Source organism: Haliaeetus albicilla, chromosome 13 (genome assembly GCF_947461875.1).
Source record: "Haliaeetus albicilla chromosome 13, bHalAlb1.1, whole genome shotgun sequence".
Lineage (NCBI taxonomy): Eukaryota > Metazoa > Chordata > Aves > Accipitriformes > Accipitridae > Haliaeetus > Haliaeetus albicilla.
In genome coordinates, this window is record NC_091495.1 from 22,929,451 (window position 1) to 22,952,146 (window position 22,696).

A 22,696-nucleotide genomic window follows, 5' to 3' on the forward strand; every position below is an offset into this window, starting at 1 on the left:
GGTGAGTGCTTCCTTGCAGTCACAAATTCCCTCAGAGCCTAATTAAAGGGATGCTTTCTAGGGCACACATCTTAACTTGTGATTTGTTTTTGAAATAGCTTCGATCTTGAGGGGTTTGTGACTAACTTCTCTCCATGAGAAAAGGTTGTTCTCTTGGGACAAACAGAGGCAGAAAGGCTTCCCTGTGGAGGTGACCTGTGTCAGTGAAGGGATTTGCCTATTCTCAACTTGTTTTGTGTCAGGTAGTAGCATCTGCAGAGTCTGGTCCTGCCAGACACTTAGGAAATGAGATGTGCCACTGTCACAGGAGCATGAGGCAACCCTGCCAGACTCGTTGCTATTTCTCTTTACGTGAGGACTTTGGGCAACTTGTCGCTTTGCAGTGTGAGGACTGTCATTAATGGGAGTAACTCTGTAATTCCTTCCTCTGCTGATTACCAGCAGAGCTGCACGCACCAGAATGAGCTTCTTGTGCTTCCTGAAATCTCTCAACAACTTTGTCAAGTGTTAGACCCCCAATGACAGTAACATAGCAGCTTCGCAGCACAGGCTGTCTGCTGGAAGGAGAGCAGCTCAACAGCTGCAAGTAGGATGATACAGTTCAGAAAAGAAGGGGAAACAGTACATGCAAATACAGCTGCACTTTGCATCATTATCTGCTGCCTGAAAGGCGCTCTCTCCCCCTGCTGAGGGAGGGGAAGCCTGCAGCTGATGAAACTGCTAAGTGTGTTTCCAAACCCCACCCAGTGCTGCCTTGACGTGGCACGTTCCTTCCCCCTGCCCTAAGAGCTGAGTTCAAATTATTGGCAGCAGCACTTTTGGGAGAAGCCAGCAGGCTCCAGGCAGCTAGTGGTGTAGCATGCAGATGAGCCTTGCTGGGCAGCTGAGGGCAAGCACATCTCTTGCCCTGGAGCTGTTCTCACCCTCTCTTAGTGCTTGCTAGTCCCCTCGATGATATTCTGCTTTGTTGGCTCTGTTGTAATTTGTGGAGCATGGGGGCAGCCACTCTGATGTGAACTGTGGCCCAGAGAGCTGAACAAGTCATTCAGCAGAGCATGATCAAAATACATACCTGTCATCAGGTTGCATGTAATATCACCCAGAGTCTGGGGAGGAAGTAAAATGGGGTTATACACTCTTTCTGCAATGGAGGAAAGCTTTCACAGAGGGCTGTGTGACTCTGGCATGTTTCCCATCCCTGCCATGAGGAGTCTAGCAGAAGACTGTTTATGTGTCAATAGCAATTATCAGGAACCAGTGCTGAGATTTCAAAAAGCCCAGCAAAAAAGTATGCCCATGCAGCTCCAGCTTCCTCAACTCTTAGACAGGAGCAGTCTCTCTTGTGCACTCCAGAGCTGGTGATAAGCATCACACAATGGACTGCTACACAGAGGGAATTGCCAAACTGTCTATAACAAAAATCTTGAGGGGGGGGGGGTGTGTAGAATAAAAATCAGTGTCTTCCAGGTGGAGAGGACCCACAGGGCTAAGCTACCATATGTAAGTTATACAGTAAGGGTAAAGCCTGCAACTGCAGCTAGAGGAGAACCACCATGAGGTGAAGGCTTCATACTAAGTGACTGGATAGGGGTTCAAGCCTAGGCTTGGCTGATGATGCCCTGGGATAAGCCACTGTGCTTACAGTGTCTGCTTTCACAGTAGGAAAAGAAAGCTGAGCAGTGATGCTATGGAAGTAGCCATGGCAGAAGTGGAGGCAAGTACAATGCAGCTTCTGGTAGCACCAAGCAGGCAGAGGCAAAAGCTAGCTGCCACCAGCTAAACTGGGTACATCCAGCATCATATGCAATTCAGGAGTTCCAGTTCCTGTTAGACTTGGGGTAGAGATAATTTATTAAACTTTTCTGCATTAAAACCTGACAGACAGTATAAAAACTTTTAACTGTATTTAAAAACACTGATTCCTTAAAAACACTGATTCTCTAAAAACTCCCAGTATGGCTGGGAGTTAAGGAGGTAAGCGCTTAAAGAAAAAATCTAAAGTTCTTGTCGCACCTTCTCTGGGTCGTTTTGCACTAGATCCTGCTGGAGTCTTGGGCTTGTTCTTTGCCTTGGCAGGAGACCTGGAAGCTGCAGCCTTTGGGCTGGGAGCTGCTGCTGGAGCCATGGGAGCACTGGGCTCCAGGAAGGAGCTTTGCAGCTCCAGAGCAAAGTGATAGTCCATGTGCTCTGGGAACTCCCACACCAGCACAAGCTGGCCACACTTCTCACAGCACTGGTGGTCCCCCGGTGAGGCAGGAGGGAGTGGGGTGAGCTCAGGAGAGGGTGGCAAATTCTGCTCATTTCCCTCCACAGCTGGCTCTAATTTCAGAAGGGTCCTGGAGCTGGGTGGAGTTGAGGGTGTTTGTACAGCATCAGACAGCAACTTCTCACAGGGAAGCATCTTGTAAGGAGAAGTAGGGCTCCCATCTCCAGGACTCTGTTTCATAGGGGACTCCAGGTCACACTGCACCGAGGCAAGTCCAATGTCATCTCTCTCTTGGTCCTTTGCAGAGCTGGGCACAGGTGACTCAGCAATGGTAGCGGCAGGCAGGCTGGTTGTTGCCACCATCTGTGACTGCTGCCTTTCTGCTGCCTTTTGGAAGAACGACTCAATAGCATTAGCTGGCTTCTGCCTAAACTCTTTGCTTGGGCTCCTAAAGAACTTGACCCTGGGCCTCCTAGAAGACATGTTTTGGCTGGCAGTGCCATCAGGCTGGGTATCACTCGTCAGGAAGGTGGCAATGCCTGCAGAGCCTGTAGCAGGCTCTGAGAACTTGCTTGCCGAGAGAAGCACAGATATGAGCGGTGGAGACCTGCAAAGGACAGACCAACATCAGCTCAGACACCAGCCTGGGAAGCAAGAAGTCTCTTGAGGTAAGACTTTAAGTAACATAAAATGTTCACAGCCAGGAGACAGGGGAACTGCACTCTGGGTATCTGGCAAGGGGTGGTAGAGATGTTTCTTCTGACAAAATGTTAGTATTGCTACCTCCAGAACAGAGTCTCACAGGCATAGCAGGCTGTGTTGGGCAGAGCAGAAAGCCTCTTCCCAGAACAGCATTTCCCAAAGGAAAGGGCACTGGAGCAGGGACATCCAGCTGCCAGCCTGGAATTTCAGTGCACCACAGGCCAGAGCTGCCGTGAGACTCCCAGGCAAGATGAGAGCAGCAGCCTTGTCGAAGCCAAATGGGACCTTCTTGCCTTAACTATGCCTCTGCTTTCTCCTTTCCTCCTGCTCTGCAGTGAAGGCTGTGTTGAATACAGGAGCTGCACACCTTAGTTTTCCTTCCTGCCCCAACAGCCTCCTCCCAAAAAGCACCTTTGTCCTTAGGGGAGGGGAGCAAGGCCTAGCTAGCTTCTCCAGCCCAGCAGGCAAGGACTGCCTCACTCCAGCTGGACACCACCCTGCCAGTAGCAAGCATCAGCTCCAAGTACAGAAGTCAGAAGTGTTTTGCCAGATGTGGGGCTAGGAAGAGGCCAGGCTCTCACAGCTGTCCTACCACTAACAAGCAGAGGTCACTGCGCTCTGCTGTGTGTGCACTGAGGATCACTTTTCCTGCCAGTTGGCATAACATTCTCATTCCTTTCTGTCAGGTCCCTGGCTCATCCTGCACCTCCTGCAGCAGAACAACCCCTGACAGAGACACAAACCACCTCCTCCCACACTCACCAGGCCGCCTGGTGAGCCCCAGCCATGTTGCAGTTTTGGATGAGGGTAAAGGCATCGTTGCACATTTTCTGGGCATCATAGCGGGACAGCGCGCAAAAGCGTGACACCCGGGTGTCTCCCTGCATGCGGATGACCACCATCAGCTGCTTGGCCACTCGGTGGTTCTGCAGAGAGAAGAGGTAGCTGTGTTTCAAGCGACACCTGCAGGAAAAAGCAGGAAAGGCCGAGGAGACCATCCGGCTGCCCAGAACCCCGTACTATCAGCTACCACCTCCCGATGATGGCAGCTTGTCCTGCCTGGCCTGATCTCCAAGGGATGAGATACAGGACAGCAAGTGCTTGTACAGCTGTGCCACATAGGATGGGAAGCAGTTACTCCTTGCTTTCCTTCAAAGGCAGCTGCACACCTTTTCTTGGCACCCCCTACAGGGATGAAGCTAGCCAATTAATCTCACCTTGGCCTGCAGTCTACCATCTGGATTTGAGCGTATTGCTTCCTCTTACAGCCCACAGCACAGGCAGAGCTGCATCAGCAAAGGGCTTGCAAGGGAGCAGCAGTACAGCAGGAGGAAGGTGCAGTGGGGCTCAGGTCCCTGCATCCTAAAGCATGGGACAAGGACCATTCTTAGTCCTGCAGTGTTCTGGGGCAAAACCATCCTTCCTGACTGGGGTCCTGCATGCCTTTTTGTTTGGGACACCTCAGCACACAGGCACACATCTGAGGACGAGCAGATTTCCTCCCCCACCGCGCACCACCCTCAGCCTCCTGCAAACAGCTCACAGTGCAAACGTGCTGCGTGGCTTCCTGAAGGCCAGCAGGGAGAATGCTGTCCCCATGCCTCTCCTCCTTACCTGGCTCCTGTCCTTGGTCAGTCTAGATTCCAGCTCCAAGGCCAGCTGCAGGAGCCAGTGTTGCACCTGGACAAAAAAGTGGTAACAGACAGGTTGGGCCTCTGCTCACAGCACTGCCACCAGGCCAGAGCAACACTCCGCACACTGGGGAATGCCGAAGGGACATCAGACTGGAATGGATGCGGACCATCACGAGGCCCCATGGCTGGAGTACTCCTGGAGAAATTAGCCCAGGTGAGGATTATACACTGGAGGCAAGGTATTGTAGATACCATAGAAGTCCTGCAGCATTACTACTAGACTTTGCCAAGTAGTCTGGGTCCCCTGCCCTGGATCTCTCTTCGTGTCTCCCTACAGCTCTGTGGGAACCACTCCCCAGCTAACAGGTAAGGTGCATCCTCCCTCTTTCTTTGGGCTATTTACCTTCTTTCTAGCAACCAAGCCCTTGAAGCTTGGCACTGTGAATACCTTTTAACAGCACAGACCCACAGTCTTGCTCGTGACAATTACAATAAGGTTGGACCTCTTTTTGCAGGAGTTCATCAATGCATGTCTGTCAAACAGGGATACCCCTGATTTCTGGGGCCCAAACCACCTCTTCCCACTGTACCCCTAGGCTGAGTTTCAGGGCACTGTGACACAGAAAAGCAGTAGTTCTGCAAGCTAGTCTCAGCTTTTAGAGTTCTCATCTCCAGTGCAAAGACCAAGCCTTGTGCTAGATGTAGGCTTCTCCCACCTCCTTCTGTGTGGCCAGGGCTGTCTTCCCAGGGAAGTTCTTGCTGCAGCCAATGGACTGGGGCAGGTACCGGTTTTTGACAGGTTCGTCTTCAATTCCTCTGCACAAGTCATAGAGCCAGGACCTGAAAGCCACAGAGGAATCATGACGTAAGGCAGCAACAGACAGGCAGGCATCACTGGGCAGCAAGCCAGCCTTCCGCTGAGCCATGCTTTCAGCTCTGTGCAAGCTGTGACTCTGCCTCTCATCCCCAGCTCTGCAGTTGCAGCCACAGCTGAACAGGCAGACTTCCTTCAGGCCACAACTGCCTGTCAGCGCAACTCCTCTGCCTCTTTTCCTGAAGTGGCAGCAGTTCACCAGTCTGCACGGCACCCTAGCCACTGCTCTGGGCCCAGAAGTGGTGTTTCAGGCTCCAGTCCAGCCTTGTAATTTTCTCTGTAATGAGACTGTCAAGCCTGCCTGCTTCCCAGCTTGCAGGGAGCCCTTCCACAGCTTGGCCCCATCCTTAGGCGCTGTAGAGGAAGGCAGAGAAGCTAGCTGACAGGCAAAACATTATCCTGGGGAGGGTGCCTGGGAGCAGGCAAGACTGGAAACCTGTTTGTGGGCCTGCCAGACCAATGCTTCTCAAAGATGTCACTGAAGTTTTACCTTCCAACCTTCCTAATCACAGCAGAACCACCTGTGACTGAAAGGAAGTCTCAGTTCCTGCCAAGAGGCAAGTTGTGGTGAGTGGGTTATTACCCAGTTTTGTCTCCAAAGTGAGTCTGGAGCTCTATCTCACTGAACTGTGTCAGCTGCCCGATGTACTCTACTCCCAGGACATCTGTGATGGCAGTGCCAAGTTTGCCTCCCAGGTTACGGCTACAGCAGAGAAAGAAAAAGAGAAAGAGAAAACACAAATGAAGCATCATGTGGAGACTATGCCAAGTCTTCTTGCAGCAGCTATCCCTAGATCAGGACAGCTAGAAGCAGTCAGGAACTAGCAGGAAAAAAGGGAACACTTGGTACATAACAGCTTTTTTGCTCATAACAGGACATGTAAGAGTTGAAGTGGGAACTTCTCCTTGGCTTGCCCAGTTTCAGTGCTTCTCCCTCTGCTCCATCTTCAAAACGTGGTCCCAAACCATGCTCTGAAGAATGCCTCACACACTGCCTGCTTCCTCCTACCCTTCCACACAACTCCCCCTCCATCCCTAGTGAGACCCTGAAAGCAGAGAACAGCAGTGCAGGTCTGGAGAGCAGGACCAGGGATCCATTCCTCTGGAGCAGCAGTGCTGGTAACTTTTCCCTACACCAGGAAAAGTACTTGCATGTAGTGTGGATGCTCAAAACCAAACTACATCTGCTCTCTGGGAGCACAGCTCTGTCACTTACACTGGAGCACAGCTATGGCCTCCTTTCCCACAGTTTCTCCTGGCTTACACCTATACACCCCAGCAGTCATCTTCAGCACAGCTCTACCCAGGGAAAGGCTGCCCACAGGATGCTAGTGGGCTCTTTGAGTGTGGTCCCTTCACTAGCAGGACTGCAGCTCCCAAGCATGCTCCTCCTGAACTGTCACTCACAGCTGTGAGGGATTACTGGCATGATTTCCTCTCCATTTTTTACAAGCATTGATGAACAGTTACTGTGGAGTTGAAAGCCTTTGCTGACTGCTATCAATTAGCATCAAATTGCTCTCTGTTGAGGTGGCCAGGAACAGCTTCCTACCCCAAGTCACTTTAGTTCTGCTCACACAAGCAACGATGACAAACCAACAGGAGCAAGTACCACAACAACGAAGACAAACAGCTCTCTTCCTGATAAAAGCCTGGATAGTGGTGGAAGCACAGCACCAGCATTTCAAATACATGCTCTTGCCACAGAAGAGCTCAGCCTGAGCCCTAAGTTGCACAAAAGCAGGCAGGTCCCCAGTACTTACATATTGCTGACAGGCAGGTGGCTGAAGAGCTGTGGGACAAATCGCGAAGATACTAGCGTCTGGCGGTTGGGCTTGTTTAACCCACAGGCCAGTTTTGCCAGTGTCTGTAACACAGAATAGGGTGGAAACCCTGTTATTACAAACTTTGCACTGACTTTGTTGTGACTCTACCTAATGGCTTGTGCTGCATCACCTCTAAGAGCTGCCTTTGGAATAGCTGCTAGTAAGGACATGCAGGTTGCACCACTGCTTGCTCCCAGGTAGTATCCACCCTGGGACTTGGCATGCACTGGCTGGGTACTCTGAAAGCACTGCTGCTTCCAGACTTGCAGCTCTGCAAAGGCCTGGACTCCCGCTCCAGGCAGCTTAGGGGATCTGGGTCTATCACCTGTTCTGGTTGGCTTAGTTTTCCATCGGGCAAGCATGCTAGAGCTTCCAGAGCATCCCCATAATCCTCCCCAGGCTATTTCTCTCACTATGTCTTGCTCCTTCATCTTCTGTGTTTGTCTTGCTTTTTCTCAATGTCACTGTGTTAATCTTCTCTCTGCAAGGTTCACAGCTGCATAATGCTGCAAAAGGAAATCTACAAAATACAGAATTGCTAGCCTGGAAGGGATGCTCTCTAGCCTATCTGCTATACAGCTTCCCCTCCCACTCTAATCTACCACAGGATCAAGAATACAAAGACCAGCTTGAAATACCTTTATCTGGGCGTTTGGGGCTTTTTTTTTTTTTTTTTAACAAGTGTAACGATTTCCTCTTTCACTGCTTTACCACACATCCTATAACTAAGCAGAATTTCTTCCCTGCCTCTTGTCTATGATCTTTATTAGCAGCCTGTTTTACAGGTTTACATACGTTCTCACTCTTTTCTAGACAAAGAAGATACCTTTCCTTCAACTTTTCATATCCAGTCATTTTCCAGATGTACAATTATTGTTATTCTTGTTTCACTGGAGACTCTTCCAAGTCTACCCATACTATTCATAAAGTGAAGAGCTGCAACCTGAACCAATCACTAAGATTTCATGGGAAGAAATAATTACTTTTTCTGACACCTTCTCTAATCTTGCACATGTTGAAACGGCATTTGCCGTTTCTACAAGAGCACTCATATTACTGACTCATCCTGCTGCTTGTCCACAATAACTCCAGGCTACTTCCAGACTTACTGTGACTTAGCCAAAAGCCTGCTGGTTGCTTTTTTGCCATAAACCACAAAAAACATCAGTGAGGAGCATAAGAAGCACTGCTTGGTGATTTCAGACTGTTTCTGGGCTTTTCCAAGCCCCAAATTTTCAGCTCTAATTTCATCTCCCAGAACTCTTACAACCCAGGCCCTGAGACCCATCTGTGCTTCGCATCACCTGGGTTCCCACAGCTGTTCCCTCTCCATAGGCTTCAGTGAAAATATTGACTCTTAGTGGACCTCAAGACAGATCCCCCCAGGATCCTACTCTAAACATCCCCACTTGAGCACAACTCACTGAACGAAATCATTATGGGAAACAACAGCATTGTCTTCAGCTAGATGCATGCCCTCCAGATACCCTATAAAAATACACGACTGAGGTTGTCATGGTCCACTTACGCAACTCAGGGTGAGGTGTTAGAAACTTTAAGGTCAACACCTCACATCTGCAGTTTCCCCTGCACATTAGGCCACTTATGCTGTTAAAGAGGGCACATAAAGAGTTTGGCAAGAGTGGTTCTTGATAAAAGCATGCTGTTATCCTCCAGGTGCTTCCAAATAGCTCATTCAATTATTTGGTCTCATTTATCAGCTGGGTTCCTGGTGTACTCTAACAAGTTAGCTCACTCAGAGGAAAAGTCCCCCAGGAGAGTTTTCTTCAGGAAAAAATGAGAGCTTAAAGCAGGAAACCTCCACCTTGAGTTTTAGGCAACAGTGGCTGTGGCCAGAGAATGGTTTTTACTGACACAAATTCCCAGCAACTTGGAGGAAGAATAATACCAGTTTGGGGCACTGAGGTGAGTTGGGTTGCTTTTCCTCTTTCTGGTCAACCAGTCTTTACCCCTGCTGGCCATGCTCTGGGTGATGCTCAGCCAGCTGCTGAGAGCACCCACAGGAGCACTTCATGCATGTCAGCAGCTGCAGAAACAAACGGACTTTGATGCTGCAGCTATAGAGGGTTTCCTGTTGGGTGAATGCAGGGTGGTTTGCTGAGAGCACCTAGCACTCGTTTCATTCTTTGCAGAAAAGGTTTGTACCTGCAGAGGTGAGTTGGCTGTGGAAGCATGGTAGCATGTTCTGCACAGCCACATGTAGCCTCTGGTAATCTCTGCATTGTGCTTGTGGTATATATATACAGTTCTTCAGGGATAGCACAGTACATCATAATTTCCTTACTCCTTTGTAAAAAAAGAACAAAAAAAGACTAATGCTGGCATAGAAAATGGAAGCTGGGAGAAGCTGCTAGGGATAGCAGGGCTCCTCTCTGTTATTCTTGATTAAAGAGAGCAAAAACGCAAATTGAACATCCCTTCCCACTGGAAACTTCTACACCAGTGATATTCCTCAGCTAGCTCATTTCTGCCTCACAGTCTGCTCTAGTTTCAAGGCAAGCAGAACTAGCTCCATCACCTGTGTACAGGTGATCATAGTGCCAGTTGTTTCTGCAGCAGTCTAAAATGAAATTTATCTTCCTTAAATTCCAAGGGATCCATTTAGTCTTTAGCCTTTTCTTTTTTTAGTCAGAGCCTGCATTTTTAGAGTCATAACTGTACAGATAAGCTCCTTTTGCAAAGGATGAAATGAGTGCTAGGTGCTCTCAGCAAACCACCCTGCATTCACCCAACAGGAAACCCTCTATAGCTGCAGCATCAAAGTCCGTTTGTTTCTGCAGCTGCTGACATGCATGAAGTGCTCCTGCGGGTGCTCTCAGCAGCTGGCTGAGCATCACCCAGAGCATGGCCAGCAGGGGTAAAGACTGGTTGACCAGAAAGAGGAAAAGCAACCCAACTCACCTCAGTGCCCCAAACTGGTATTATTCTTCCTCCAAGTTGCTGGGAATTTGTGTCAGTAAAAACCATTCTCTGGCCACAGCCACTGTTGCCTAAAACTCAAGGTGGAGGTTTCCTGCTTTAAGCTCTCATTTTTTCCTGAAGAAAACTCTCCTGGGGGACTTAAAAACCCTTTTCCTCCTAGTGAGCTAACTCATTAGGGTACTCCAGGCAGTAAATTAATTGAGTGCTGACTGCATAGGCCCCATCTCTGGGAAAAAAACTCCTCTCCTTCCCAGATGTCCTATAATTTCCCTGCAGGTGTGCTCACACATGGCTGCATTCCCCAGTCAGCTTGCCTTCTATGGGAGACTTGAAAGAGTGCATAGGAGAGCGTCTACAGCACATTTTGACTCTGCTACTCAGAAGAAATCAGGCTGACGTGTTACAGACGTACCTTGTTGTGCGAAATCCCAGCTGAACACTTGAATCCAGTGGCTGCTTCTACAGCCACCCTCATTTCTTCCACAATTACTGCACCCATGGTCAGCTGCACGTCAGGACAATCAGGGTTATCGAAAGACAGCGACGCCAGCCACTCGTGCAAGCCATGTTGCCGCAGCTCCTCTAGAAAAGGATGCAAAGGGGATCAACGTGGGCATTTCTTGCTGAGCCCAGCAAAGGGCCCGGTAGCATTGGCCAGCCCCAGCCAACAGCCACATGCTTCTGTAACTGCGCGTCAACAGCAAGGACGAGAAGCGGGCACCTTAAAAGCCATTCGTTGGGGAAGACATAGATCCCATTTCCCAACCTCTTGCTTCGGGGGAGATAAAGCAGCCCGCCCTCTACCTCTGTTGATGTAGAGGGAGTGTTACCAACGGAGCGGGAGAGGGACAGCACGGGGGGCCCGGGGCCGGCAGCAGCAGCGGGCTCCTTTCTCGCCGCGTTGTGCAGCCTCAAAGCAAAGCCGTTAGAGCCGCCCCGCCGCGGTATGCAAAGCGCCGACCCCGGCGGCCGAAGCCCCGCGGGGCCGGCCGGGCCCGGGTCGGTGCGTACCCTTCGCGCTGGGCTGGGGGCCGGGGCCGGGGCCGGGGTCGTCGGGCAGCCCCTGCACGAAGGTGGTGGGCAGCAGCGCGGCCGCCAGGGGGCGCCCCCGCAGGGCTCGCAGCCGCTCCCGCGCGCTGCCCGTCAGGTCCAGGTACGCCTCGTCGATGCTGGCCCGCTCGATGGCGGCGAAGCGCGACAGCACCTGCATCACCTCCGCGCTGGCCTCCCGGTACCTGCCGGGCGGCGGGCGCAGCCTCAGGCGCCGCCCCGCGTAAGGCGGCCCCCGCCGCCGCCGCCACCCCCGGCCCGATCCCCCGCCCCGCTCACCGGGTGAGGTCGGCCTTGCCCCGCGCCTGGGGCACCCGCGCCAGCGCCAGCTCGGGGCACAGCGCCCGCGCCTCCGTCGCCCACATCCCGCGGGACACGCCGAAGGCGCGCGCCTCGTAGCTCACCGCGATGATCCTGCAAGACACGGAAGGCGGTGCAGGGCGGGCACGGCCCGGCACCGCCGCGCGGAGTGCAAGGGCAGGGGCCACGGCCGGCCCGCCGGCGGCGGCACTTACCCGCCGCCCTGCCACTCGGTGTACTGCACCACGGCGCAGGGGCGGCCGCGCAGCTGCGGGTCGAGGCGCTGCTCCACCTGCATGAAGAAGCAGTCCATGTCCACCAGGGCCACCACACGCTCCCGACCCCGCGACATCCTACCGCCGACTGACTGACCGACCGCCCGACCGCCCGGCAGCGTGCAGCGCCCCGCCCCGCCACGCCGCCTCCCGGGAGCCGTAGTCCCCCGCGCGGGCCACGCCGGGAGTTGTAGTTCTCGGGGGGGGGAGTCGCCGCGACGGTGCTCGGCGCATGCGCTTTCCCCGCCAGCTCCTTTCCCACCGCACATGCGCAGAGCCGCTGCGGTGTCGCGCGTGCGCCGCGTGCCGGCCGCCCCCTCCTCTCGCCCGTAGGTGGCCGGTGGCGCGGGCCCGCCGCCGCCGCCATCACCATGTCGGCCGAGCAGGTGAGCAGCCTCTGCGAGCAGCTGGTGAAGGCGGTGACAGTGATCATGGACCCGGCCTCCACGCAGCGCTACCGCCTGGAGGCGCTCAAGGTACGCGGCCGGGGAGGGGAGGTGCCGGGCTCCGGCCACGCGGGTGGCCCGGCCACGCGGGTGGCCCGGCCACACGGCCCCGGGGCCCGCTCGGGCCCGGCGGGCCAGAGCGGGGGCAGGCCGGCCCCGGGCAGCCCCCGAGGCGCTGGGAGTCGTCAGCGGGCGGGGGAAGGGGGCGGGGGCTGCGCCTGCGCGGCGTTGAGGGGTCGGGCGGCCCCCCCGCCCGGCGTGCTCCCCGAGGGGTTGGGGGTGCCCCCCCCCCCGCCCCAATTACCGGCCGCCCCGTGCTCGCTCCTGTGTTTTAAGTGTGCGTGTCCCCCGGTCCTTTCCCAGTTCTGCGAGGAGTTCAAGGAGAAGTGTCCCATCTGCGTGCCCTGTGGGCTGAAGCTAGCGGAGAAGACGCAGACGGCCATCGTCCGGCACTTCGGCCTGCAGATCCTGGAGCATGTGGTCAAGTAAGGCAGCTCGCCCTGCCGCCCGCGCCCCTGCGCTGGGGAAGGGTGCCAGCCCGCTGCCACACAGCCACTGGGGTGGGCTCTGCTCTCATTCCGGCACCTCCCGCCTCAGGGAGGCACTTTGAGGACACAGAGAGTCTGTTCTGCATGCAGCAGAGGACAGTTGCTGTCCTGCTCTGTTTCTTTCCTCCTCTGTGAAAGAAGGGGAGGAGAAAATGGCTTTCGGGCAGGTTAGTTCACCGAGCTCTAAGATATGTTGATGTCGCAAGACGTAAATAAGCACGCAGGGCTACCAGTAGGTCTTTGCGGCATTCTATGTCATTAGCCTCATGCTAACAAAGAGGCTTTGTATTAGTTCAGTTCTGAGATTCCTCTCTCTGCCGCCTCTACAGACCTGATGCTTTGTGCTTTTGCTGCTGCTTCTCATGTTTGTTGACCTCAGTGGTGCATGCCTATTTGCCAGCAGCGGTTTTAACTCACTCAGCCTTTTCATTAAGGGATTGGGCACTGGCAGAGTCAGTGAGCTGTAGTGTCTCTCTCTAGCTTAGGTAAAGAAGCGATGGTTCATTGAGAACCATGTCAGAGTTCTTTATAAAGGTTTTGACTTGGTGTACGTTTTGTTTCTCTTTTTCTTTTTTTTTTTTTAAAAACTCTTTTGAACAGGTTCCGCTGGAACAATATGCCTCGTTTAGAAAAAGTTTATCTAAAGAACAACGTCATGGGCCTCATATCCAGTGTAAGTACCTTCTACTCCAGACTGTTCTCTGAAATATGATTCTCTCACTTGGAGATAGAAAGTGGGAGCGAAAGGAAATAGTGCTATTCTCTGTCTTGTAGTCAGGTCAATAACCATGTCACCTGACATGGCAGGAATTTGTGAGGCTTGTATAACATATATAAGGTACTTTTTCTTTTTTTAGGAGGAAATTCGGTAAATAAGTTTGTTCTTATCCTTTGCAAGAACACTACATTCATTATCTTAGTTGTGTTTTCTTTATCATTGTGATTGCTCTCGTGACCAAGTGACCTTCTTTTGAGGAAAATCCTTTTGGTTCCCCACATTCGCTAGCTATGGGTGCTTGGGAGGGTAGGAGTGTCATCCAGGGTAGCTGGGATGAAGAGCTGCTCAATGTTGTGTTTTGTTTTGTTGTTTTTATTTTGTGTGGTTCCCAGGTCAGAGTTATAAATATCTGGTGTTTGCTGTTTTGTATAACTCTGCCCCTCTTCTATCACAGGGAACTCAAAGTATTCTGGAGGAGGAAAGTCACATTAAAGATGTTCTGTCTCGCATCGTGGTGGAGATGATCAAGCGTGAATGGCCTCAGCACTGGCCTGACATGCTAAAGGAGCTGGATACACTCTCCAAGCAAGGGGTATGAAACACACCTGTCTGTTCTCTTCTGCTTGCTCATAGTATGGGTTTCAGTCTTCCATCATCCTGAGGAAAGCCTAACTCACTCATGGTCAGGTGAGACAGGCTGATGATGGACTCAAAAATCCATGTAAGATTAAGTTATTCCAGGAGATTATTTTAGCAGAGAGAGGGCTGTCCTCCTGTACTGTTTTCCCAAGGTGTGACTTGTATCTTCATGCATGCTCACTTTCTCTCTACATCTCTGAGCTAATTTCTAGAGATTTTAACATGCTGATGGAGTGTATTTCATTTGGGGACATCAGGAAACTCAGACGGAACTGGTGATGTTCATCCTCCTACGTTTGGCAGAGGATGTGGTGACTTTTCAAACTCTGCCTACCCAGCGGCGACGAGATATTCAGCAAACCCTCACCCAGAACATGGAAAAGATCTTCAGCTTCCTACTAACTACCCTGCAGCAGAACGTTAACAAGTACAGACGCATGGTAAGAGTCTCCTTTCCTTGAGTTCAGTCAGTGCTGGAGGTGTTTAGGAAATGGGATACAACTCGCAAGTTGTCAGGGAAGCAATTGCAGAAACTGTCTGAAATCCGTTGCTGTCGCTGTGAGGTAGGGGTCTGCTGTGGCCTAGGAAGCCAGTGCTGATCAGAGAGACTAAACACACAAGGTTGACAGGGTTAGTGTTGGTAGTCTGGGTTTGCTAGTCTAAATGGCTTGAGCGGATGCGTGTCTCATCCATACTGTTGGAATGCTCCACTGACAGTAGGGGTATGTGGCTTAGCAAAATGAAGGCGTGGTTGTGGCAGAAATGGGTAGATTTGAGGTAGTTTGTGTAACACACTGGTAAAGTGGTGCCGTCCTGGGCTCACATCTGCTCTCTTATGCTGCAGTGGTGTCTTTGTGGTGAGGCACCAAAAAAATACATGAGTTTTTGATGTCTCAGCGTTGCATCTGGGCTTCTCTGGTCCTTTTCTCCAAGAGCTCAGGTTAGGAAGCCCTTTTTTGTCAAGTTGTGGTGAGGAATGCTCTTCTTTTTTGTGTAAAGAGACTTCTTTCCTGAATTCTTATCTAGAGTCAGAGATGTGCAGGTATTCAAGATGGACGGTGAAGGCAAGTCTCTACACCATTCTGTTCCTTTGAGAAGGAAGTGGATTTGACAGTGAAGCACAATTGAGAAACCAATCTAGAAATAAGCTACTTAGGTGTATCTCTTGATCTTTTTTTCTGTGAATTAAAATCCAGAGTTACACTAAATGTGAAACTGGGAGGCAATGAAAAGCCATCTCCTACCTGACTTTTATTCATTTTCCTGATGCACTGACAAGCTGAAGAAATCCACCTGTAGAGCAGACAGTTCTCTGTGCAGTTCATGGTGGTGGGTGGGAGACCCTGGTGCATTTTGTAGTCTGGTTGAAATGCATTTCCAGGTAAGGTTTGAATTGCAATGCTTGAGGCTCTGAAGTGTGGCTGCTTCTGCTAACAGTGGAATCTTTCTGATTGGCAAGGTTGGAGCACCCCAGGAACAAGAAGCCCTCACCACTCCACAGGTTAGCAGATCTTCGGGATGTTTGTGCACAGGGTAAATTCTGAGGGTTGGGTGTTCAGTTACCTGTCTGCACACTGAGACCGGGCAAGATGATGGACAGTTCCCCAAGACCATAATAATCTGCAGTGCTTATAAATATGCAGTTCTGGTATGGTGGCTTGGTTGTTAAATGTTTGGGACACAACCAGATTAACTTAAAACCATTGCACTGAATACATTGATAGACCGAGTTTCCAAACTGAAACCTTGCAGCAGAAAGGAATGCTTGTGGTGTCTTTGCATCTGAAAAACTAATCAAACCTGAGTGTTTGAGGGACTCATTTGTGTTAGTCAAAAAGATGGTGCAAGCAGTGCATTGCTGCTGTTAAGTGTGTGGAACTGGGAGTCAGGCTGTAAGCTTTTGCCCCAGCTCTACCCAGCTGCCTTTCTGACCATGGACAAATCATTGACCCTTTCAGACATCAATCTCAGTACATAAAAGCCACCAGCATCTTTTAGAGTCTCTGGCTTTTGGATGTAAGATGCTGTAAAAGGTCAAAAGTTTCTTCCCTGGAAGCTTCCAGGAAGCACTGAAATGCCTTTCCTTCTTGTCCCCTCTCTCCCTGGTGCCTGCTGACTGGAGTGTCATCTTTTGGATGAGAAGGAAATTGTGGCTTAACTTGCAATTCAAAGTCCTGTTGTCTTACCTGCCAGGGGGCTGCAGAGGTAGTTATGATGGCTGCAGCAATGTCTTGAGCAGGAGACTGTGTTGCAGCCGCTTTCACTAGGGAGCCATTCTGTGAAGCTGCTTCTGGCTGCGTTCTTGAGAATAAGCCTGTCCAGCAGTGGCTGGGTGGAAGTGTGTGCTGTAGCTGCTCACTTACTATCTCTTGTCTTCTTTTTCAGAAGACTGATCTGGCTCAGGAGCCAAAGGTGAGTGGAGCTATGTGGGAGTTAGTGCATTAGTCATTCTTAAGACCAAGATTGCTTAGAAGTAGGCATTTCCCAGGCTTTGGAGTCTATTGCCTGCAGTTCTCATTTACAGATGGATTTGTTCACCCATAATACAAAGTCCTCGAAAAGGGAGAAGTGAGGGGTGGCAGCAGAAGGGTCCAAGTCTCTCTCTCACTGTGGTTCCTGGTACTGTTATTCCAGGGAGTGGACAGCTTTAGATAGGAATTGCTGTTTCTTTCTGGTTCTGACCTTTTGCATCCTCTCTGTTCGCAGGCCCAGGCGAATTGCCGTGTGGGAATAGCAGCACTCAACACCTTGGCTGGCTACATTGACTGGGTGGCCCTGAGCCACATCACAGCAGACAACTGCAAGCTCTTGGAGATGTTGTGTCTGCTCCTAAATGAGCCTGAGCTCCAAATAGGAGCGGCAGAGTGTCTCCTGATTGCTGTCAGCAGGAAGGTGAGTTCTTCCTCCTCAGCTTCTCTGGCTCCCCTTTGTTTTCTCCTTGTCATGGTTTAATCCCAGCCAGCAAGTAAGCACCATGCAGCCACTCACTCACTCCCCTCTCGACCCAGTGGGATGGGGGAGAGAATCAGAAAAAAAGTAAAACTAGTGGGTTGAGATAAGGACAGTTTAATAGAACAGAAAGGAAGAAACTAAAAATTATAGTAATAACAATACTAAAATGACAATAATAATAATAAAAGGTTTGGAATATACAAAACAAGTGATGCATAATGCAATTGCTCGCCACTTGCCGACTGACACCCAGTTAGTTCCCGAGCAGCTATCCCCTCCAGGCCAACTCCCCCCAGTTTATATACTAGGCATGACGTCACATGGTATGGAATACCCCTTTGGCCAGTTTGGGTCAGCTGTCCTGGCTGTGTCCCCTCCCAGCTTCTTGTGCCCCTCCAGCCTTCTTGCTGGCTGGGCATGAGAAGCTGAAAAATCCTTGACTTGGTCTAAACATTACTTAGCAACAACTGAAAACATCAGTTATCAACATTCTTCTCATACTGAACACAAAACATGACACTATACAAGCTACTACGAAGAAAATTAACTCTATTCCAGCCCAAACCAGGACACTCCTATTCTCCTATATAATCTTCAGATTGAGCAATGATATCTTTGCCCTTTTATTTAAGAAACAAAATTCAAATTTGGCTGCTTATGGTAATGATATTTAGTGTGAATGTCATGTCAGCACAATACATACAGCAACTGTTGGAACCCTGTCCAACTTCTGTGCTTGCCTCTCCTCGCAGTTTTGGAGATCCCCAAGTTGGAGGTTCCCACTGACTTTTTTTTCATCCACTTTCTATGACTGTGAAGTGGGAAATATTGTCACCAGCTGTGTCATCTGGCAGCTCAGAGAAATAACAGCAGGATCTAAACAGGTGATTTGACCCATATGTTCACAAGCAGCTTAGTGTCAAGGCTGAGTGTTTATCAGCTGCCTTTAAGTAACTAGCCAGTCTGCTGTGAAGAAGAGTTAAAGTTTCAGGATCATTATTTCAGTTTAAAGTTCCTGTGGTGGGATTGCTTGGGGAAATTTCTTGAGATCAGGAATACCTTAGATTTTTTTGGCAAGTTTTTACTGAAATCATTTGTGGACTGTAAGCCCCTCCCCAGATGGAAGGATAACTGGGGATCTCCCTATTTCACTTGCAGATGGGAATAAAGAGTTATGTAGGTGGGAATAAATAGTTATGTTCTAACTGAGGTGGTTGGTGTATTTTACACGTAGGGTAAGCTGGAGGATCGGAAGCCTCTGATGGTCTTGTTTGGAGACGTTGCCATGCACTACATTCTCTCTGCTGCCCAGTGAGTACCATCCTGCTGCTGTAGTTTCATGCAAAACTGCATACAAATGGCTTTGTAGACGTGATTTGCAAAAGATATTGCTGCTTAACTGCAGGAAGCTGGGACTGGGTTAGGAGAGAATAAAAACACCATTTCTTCTGCAAAACCTGAGAAACTGCAAGTTTTTTAAATCTCATAATTGAAGGACAAAAGTAGTGTAAATGTCACTGCTTCCCCAGCTGTCTCTTTTAGCCTGAAACTGATCAGGGGGACTCTTTCAGAGAGGCAGTTTCAGAGGTTTTAGATGCCAATTGTCGTGGTTTAACCCCAGCCAGCAACTAAGCACCACGCAGCCGCTCACTCACTCCCCCCCCATCCAGTGGGATGGGGGAGAAAATCAGGAAAAGAAGTAAAACTCCTGGGTTGAGATAAGAATGATTTAATAGAACAGAAAAGAAGAAACTAATAATGATAATGATAACACTAATAAAATGACAACAGTAGTAATAAAAGGATTGGAATGTACAAATGATGCGCAGGGCAATTGCTCACCACCCGCCGACCGACACCCAGCCAGTCCCCGAGCGGCGAATCCCTGCCCCCCACTTCCCAGTTCCTAAACGAGACGGGACATCACATGGTATGGAATACACTGTTGGCCAGTTTGGGTCAGGTGCCCTGGCTGGGCATGAGAAGCTGAAAAATCCTTGACCATAGTCTAAACACTACTGAGCAACAACTGAAAACATCAGTGTTATCAACATTCTTCACATACTGAACTCAAAATACAGCACTGTACCAGCTACTAGGAAGACAGTTAACTCTATCCCAGCTGAAACCAGGACACAATAAAGCAGTACGTCTTGATAATAGTAAAGAAAATCCCACCACAGTAAAATCAAATTGCCCTAGTCCTCTTTTTATCTACAAGATAGATAGCAGTGTGCCTGTTACCTACAGTGTGAGTAACTGTGATCCTGTTTTTCCCCCTCCCCTCATTCCCAGGACAGCAGATGGAGAAGGCCTGGTGGAGAAGCACTATGTTTTCTTGAAGAGACTTTGCCAAGTTTTGTGTGCATTGGGCAGCCAGCTGTGTGCGTTGCTAGTAAGTCTCTACTAATACCGACAGCAACCCTGGCAAGGCTAGTTTTTAGGGCTGGGGGTGAGGCAACCCTGACCTAAGGTAGGACCAGGGTTCTGTCTGTACATTTGGTAGCTGTGGGGTTCTCGTCACATATCTGGAAAAGACAGAAATGGCTCTGCTTGCAAGTGGGATAACTGTATCCTGCCAAGTCATGGGAATGTAGAATAGAGAGACCCTGACTGATTCAAGGCCTCTGCTGTCATCAAGATTCACCTCCTATAACCTCTGTAAAACGCTGAAGCTTCACTGAAAATTGGTAAAGTTTCTTGCTGTCTACTGCTACAGAAAAACTACTCTAGGAAATTACTCTTGTGTTGGAAGCCTTTTAAATTTCCCTATTAAAAATAACTCGAAAGAGTATACCTGTTTGTTCTTCCACCAAGGTTCTCTCAAGCTGAAGGAAGAAACAGGTTTTGTTTCTGCTGCTCATCTTTCTGCTGTTTTGTGTCAATGTTGAGATGAAGATGCACATTGATATGTTGCATGCCATGCTGGTTGCTGAATTCCTGCTCCCTTCATTCAGCACAGTGCTTCTACAGTAAAGAAGGCAGGCTTGTTGAGAGATGCTGTTTGTGGGGAGACTGAGGCAGCCAGCCTGTGCAAGTGATAGAGCAAAGTAAATTCTCACAGGGAGGGAAAGAAAAAAAAAACCCCTCTCAGAATTTATCCTTAAAAAGAATGGACAGTAAACAAAGGGTGTGTCACTACTTTCAGAGACTTCACTTGCTGTTAGGCAGTGGGAGCCATTAGTCCGTAATGAAGTAATGAGATGGGGATTTAAGTCCTCATGTCCAAGTTCACTCAGGAGAGGCAGCACTGAGCTGTACAGCTCCAGAACAGGGATCTTGAGGGTGCTAGGTCATATGGTTAGTGAGGAGCAGCAAAACCTTGAATTTGTGGCTCCGGGCAAAACTTATTTTCCTGACAAACTTCCCAGAAAGTTATTCATAAGAGATGTCCATACATTAAATGCAGGAAACATTTGGAGGAATGGAAGTGAAATCATCTGGGTGTGTTTGCTTGTGAAATTCTGCAGTCTACAGTTGCATATTGCTCCACTTTGGTCCTGCTGGGTGGGCTTGACCCAATAGGAGCAAAATTGTGACTCTATCTGAGAAGTCACACTTTTCTCTTGAATGAGGGTGGTGTTGTCTCCAGCACCCCCAGGCTGGTCAGCAGAACTTGCTACTCCTCAGACTATACTGGTTTCAGAAAAAATCACAGTTGTTTGGTGTTTTTTTTTCTCTGCTCCTTTACCATCTATAGCCTTGTATGTAGTGCTCCTGTTTTACCCAGAGACATACCACTTGTGAGCCCAGCCTGACATAGAGTTACTATTTTGTCTGAAATTGTTTGTCTTCCTAATAGGGCTCAGATTCTGATGTGGAAACACCAGCCAACTTTGGAAAATACCTTGACTCATTTTTAGCCTTCACAACCCATCCCAGCCAGGTATGTAAAGGGCTGAAAGTCTCGTGTATGTCTGTGCAAGAATGTGTGAATGCATAATTGAGCTAACCTATAGAAGACTGCAGAACTTCAGCTGCCAAATACTGCTCTCCAGGCTCTCTTCTTCAGCTGAACATCTGGAAGGCAGAGTGGTTTCTCCTCCATTACCACCCCATTAGGAACAGTGCCTGACACAGAGGTGCTGAGTAGAAGGTGCAGAATTTGCAATCAGCCCTAGTATTTACTTAGAGACTTTTGGCGTTCTGAAGTTTGGGTTGTGCATGCAAGGTGCCTTGGCCTCAGCCAAATAGTCAGTGTAATTTGCTATTGCCTTCTGATAGCAACACTTAATGTTAGTAGTGGAGATTCCAGCACTGAAATCCTTCTCTGTTTTCCTCTTTTTGCTCTTCTCCCCCCAGTTTCTGCGCTCCTCCACCCAGATCACATGGGGAGCCCTCTTTCGGCATGAAGTTCTGTCTCGTGACCCCTTGTTGCTGGCTATGATTCCCAAGTATCTCCGTGCATCTATGACAAACCTAGTGAAGGTATGTGGGAACTGCGGCCAGATAGGTTTGCGAAGGTGCCTAGGTGAACGTCACCTGTGGATCATGGGGGAGAAACTACATTTTTATCGTGCCTGCCAGAGGCATGATCTCCAGGCCACTGAGTAAACAGCTCTGTCTCAACATTTTACTGTCTGCTCCTTGCCTTCAGTCTTCATCTCCTTGAAGCTGCTGTTAGCTGTGATGGGTGACTTCTCTTCCTTCCTGACCTTGTCTGCTCTGTCTGCAGGTGGGCTTTCCCTCTAAAACAGACAGCCCCAGTTGTGAATACTCCCGCTTTGATTTTGACAGCGATGAGGACTTCAATGCCTTCTTCAACTGTAAGTTGCCTGTGTGGATGCTGTTGTCTGTACCTTCCCTCTTACTTTCAGTTGCTGGCGGAGCTTGGAGCCTACCATGTTGGCTTGGCAGCTTCCATTTGTGTCTTGACTCTTTCAGCCTGGATCATGGAGTTAAATTAATCTAGGGTTTTCCTGTAGCAGCTCAGGTGTTTCATTTTACTTACTACTTGCTATTATTTTGCTTGCTAGCCAGGTAGGTGGCCTAGTAGCATTTGCTACCTACTGTCAAAGAAAATGCGCCTCTTTGTCACCTAGAGGAGGAAATGAAACAGCCTGGAGTCCTGCTCAGTTTAGGAGAGGAAGGCAGCTTACAAAAGACTTTAAATGTCATTCCAGAAAGAAAATCTGTCTTGGCCCTGCTAAGAAGCTTCTGGTTCAGCACCAATAGTTAGAGTTAAGCAATTAAAATAGCTAAATTTAATCATAATTAATTTTGAAACACAAAATAAAATTACTTGATAAAACAACTTTTTTAAACAATGCAAGTGGCGTCTGTAGTCAGCAGAGATTATTCTTTTGTGTGGTCGTGTACTTGAATATTTTGGAACAAATGAAATTCCTGTTCTGTACTTCGCTTTTAATATCTTTGAAATTGAAAACTGGGCTTCTTTGGGTTTTATGAGTTCACATTAGTTTGTCAGCCTAGAATCTGAACTGGGTTAAGTTGAACAATCTAGAAAAAGTGTGTTTAGCTGAAGGAAGTGGTAGTTATCTAATGCTCTTTTCCTGTCTCAAGGTGGTTTGTAAGCAGCAAACATGCATAGTTTGAAGAAATTTTTAAATGAAAAATAGAGGC

At 49.5% G+C, this 22,696-nt stretch overlaps 2 protein-coding genes across 6 annotated transcripts in view; one reads left to right on the plus strand and one right to left on the minus strand.

Moving 5' to 3' along the window:
* Positions 1-1,821: 1,821 nt before the first annotated feature.
* Positions 1,822-11,937, minus strand: POLH (DNA polymerase eta). The gene is made up of 10 exons (XM_069800429.1): positions 11,751-11,937; positions 11,515-11,649; positions 11,197-11,420; positions 10,598-10,767; positions 7,180-7,283; positions 6,000-6,119; positions 5,259-5,382; positions 4,523-4,588; positions 3,671-3,834; positions 1,822-2,813 (listed from the first exon to the last, which is right to left on the minus strand). Exons 1-10 carry the CDS (start codon positions 11,885-11,887, stop codon positions 1,967-1,969), a joined length of 2,091 nt encoding a protein of 696 aa, XP_069656530.1. The 5' UTR covers positions 11,888-11,937; the 3' UTR covers positions 1,822-1,966.
* A 159-nt stretch (positions 11,938-12,096) lies between these two features.
* The window catches only part of XPO5 (exportin 5), a 31,268-nt gene continuing 20,668 nt past the window's right edge, over positions 12,097-22,696 (plus strand). For 2 of the 5 annotated variants that reach the window (XM_069800425.1, XM_069800426.1), the window contains exons 1-12: positions 12,098-12,286; positions 12,620-12,741; positions 13,405-13,477; positions 13,977-14,114; positions 14,419-14,601; positions 16,547-16,573; positions 16,868-17,053; positions 18,348-18,424; positions 19,409-19,508; positions 20,916-20,999; positions 21,416-21,541; positions 21,789-21,879. In XM_069800425.1, the coding sequence (XP_069656526.1) occupies positions 12,182-12,286; positions 12,620-12,741; positions 13,405-13,477; positions 13,977-14,114; positions 14,419-14,601; positions 16,547-16,573; positions 16,868-17,053; positions 18,348-18,424; positions 19,409-19,508; positions 20,916-20,999; positions 21,416-21,541; positions 21,789-21,879 (1,312 nt within the window). In that variant the 5' untranslated portion in view covers positions 12,098-12,181. Of the gene's footprint in view, positions 12,287-12,619; positions 12,742-13,404; positions 13,478-13,976; positions 14,115-14,418; positions 14,602-15,620; positions 15,663-16,546; positions 16,574-16,867; positions 17,054-18,347; positions 18,425-19,408; positions 19,509-20,915; positions 21,000-21,415; positions 21,542-21,788; positions 21,880-22,696 lie in introns of all 5 variants that reach the window. The other 3 variants (XM_069800428.1, XM_069800424.1, XM_069800423.1) reach the window with 3 other exon arrangements.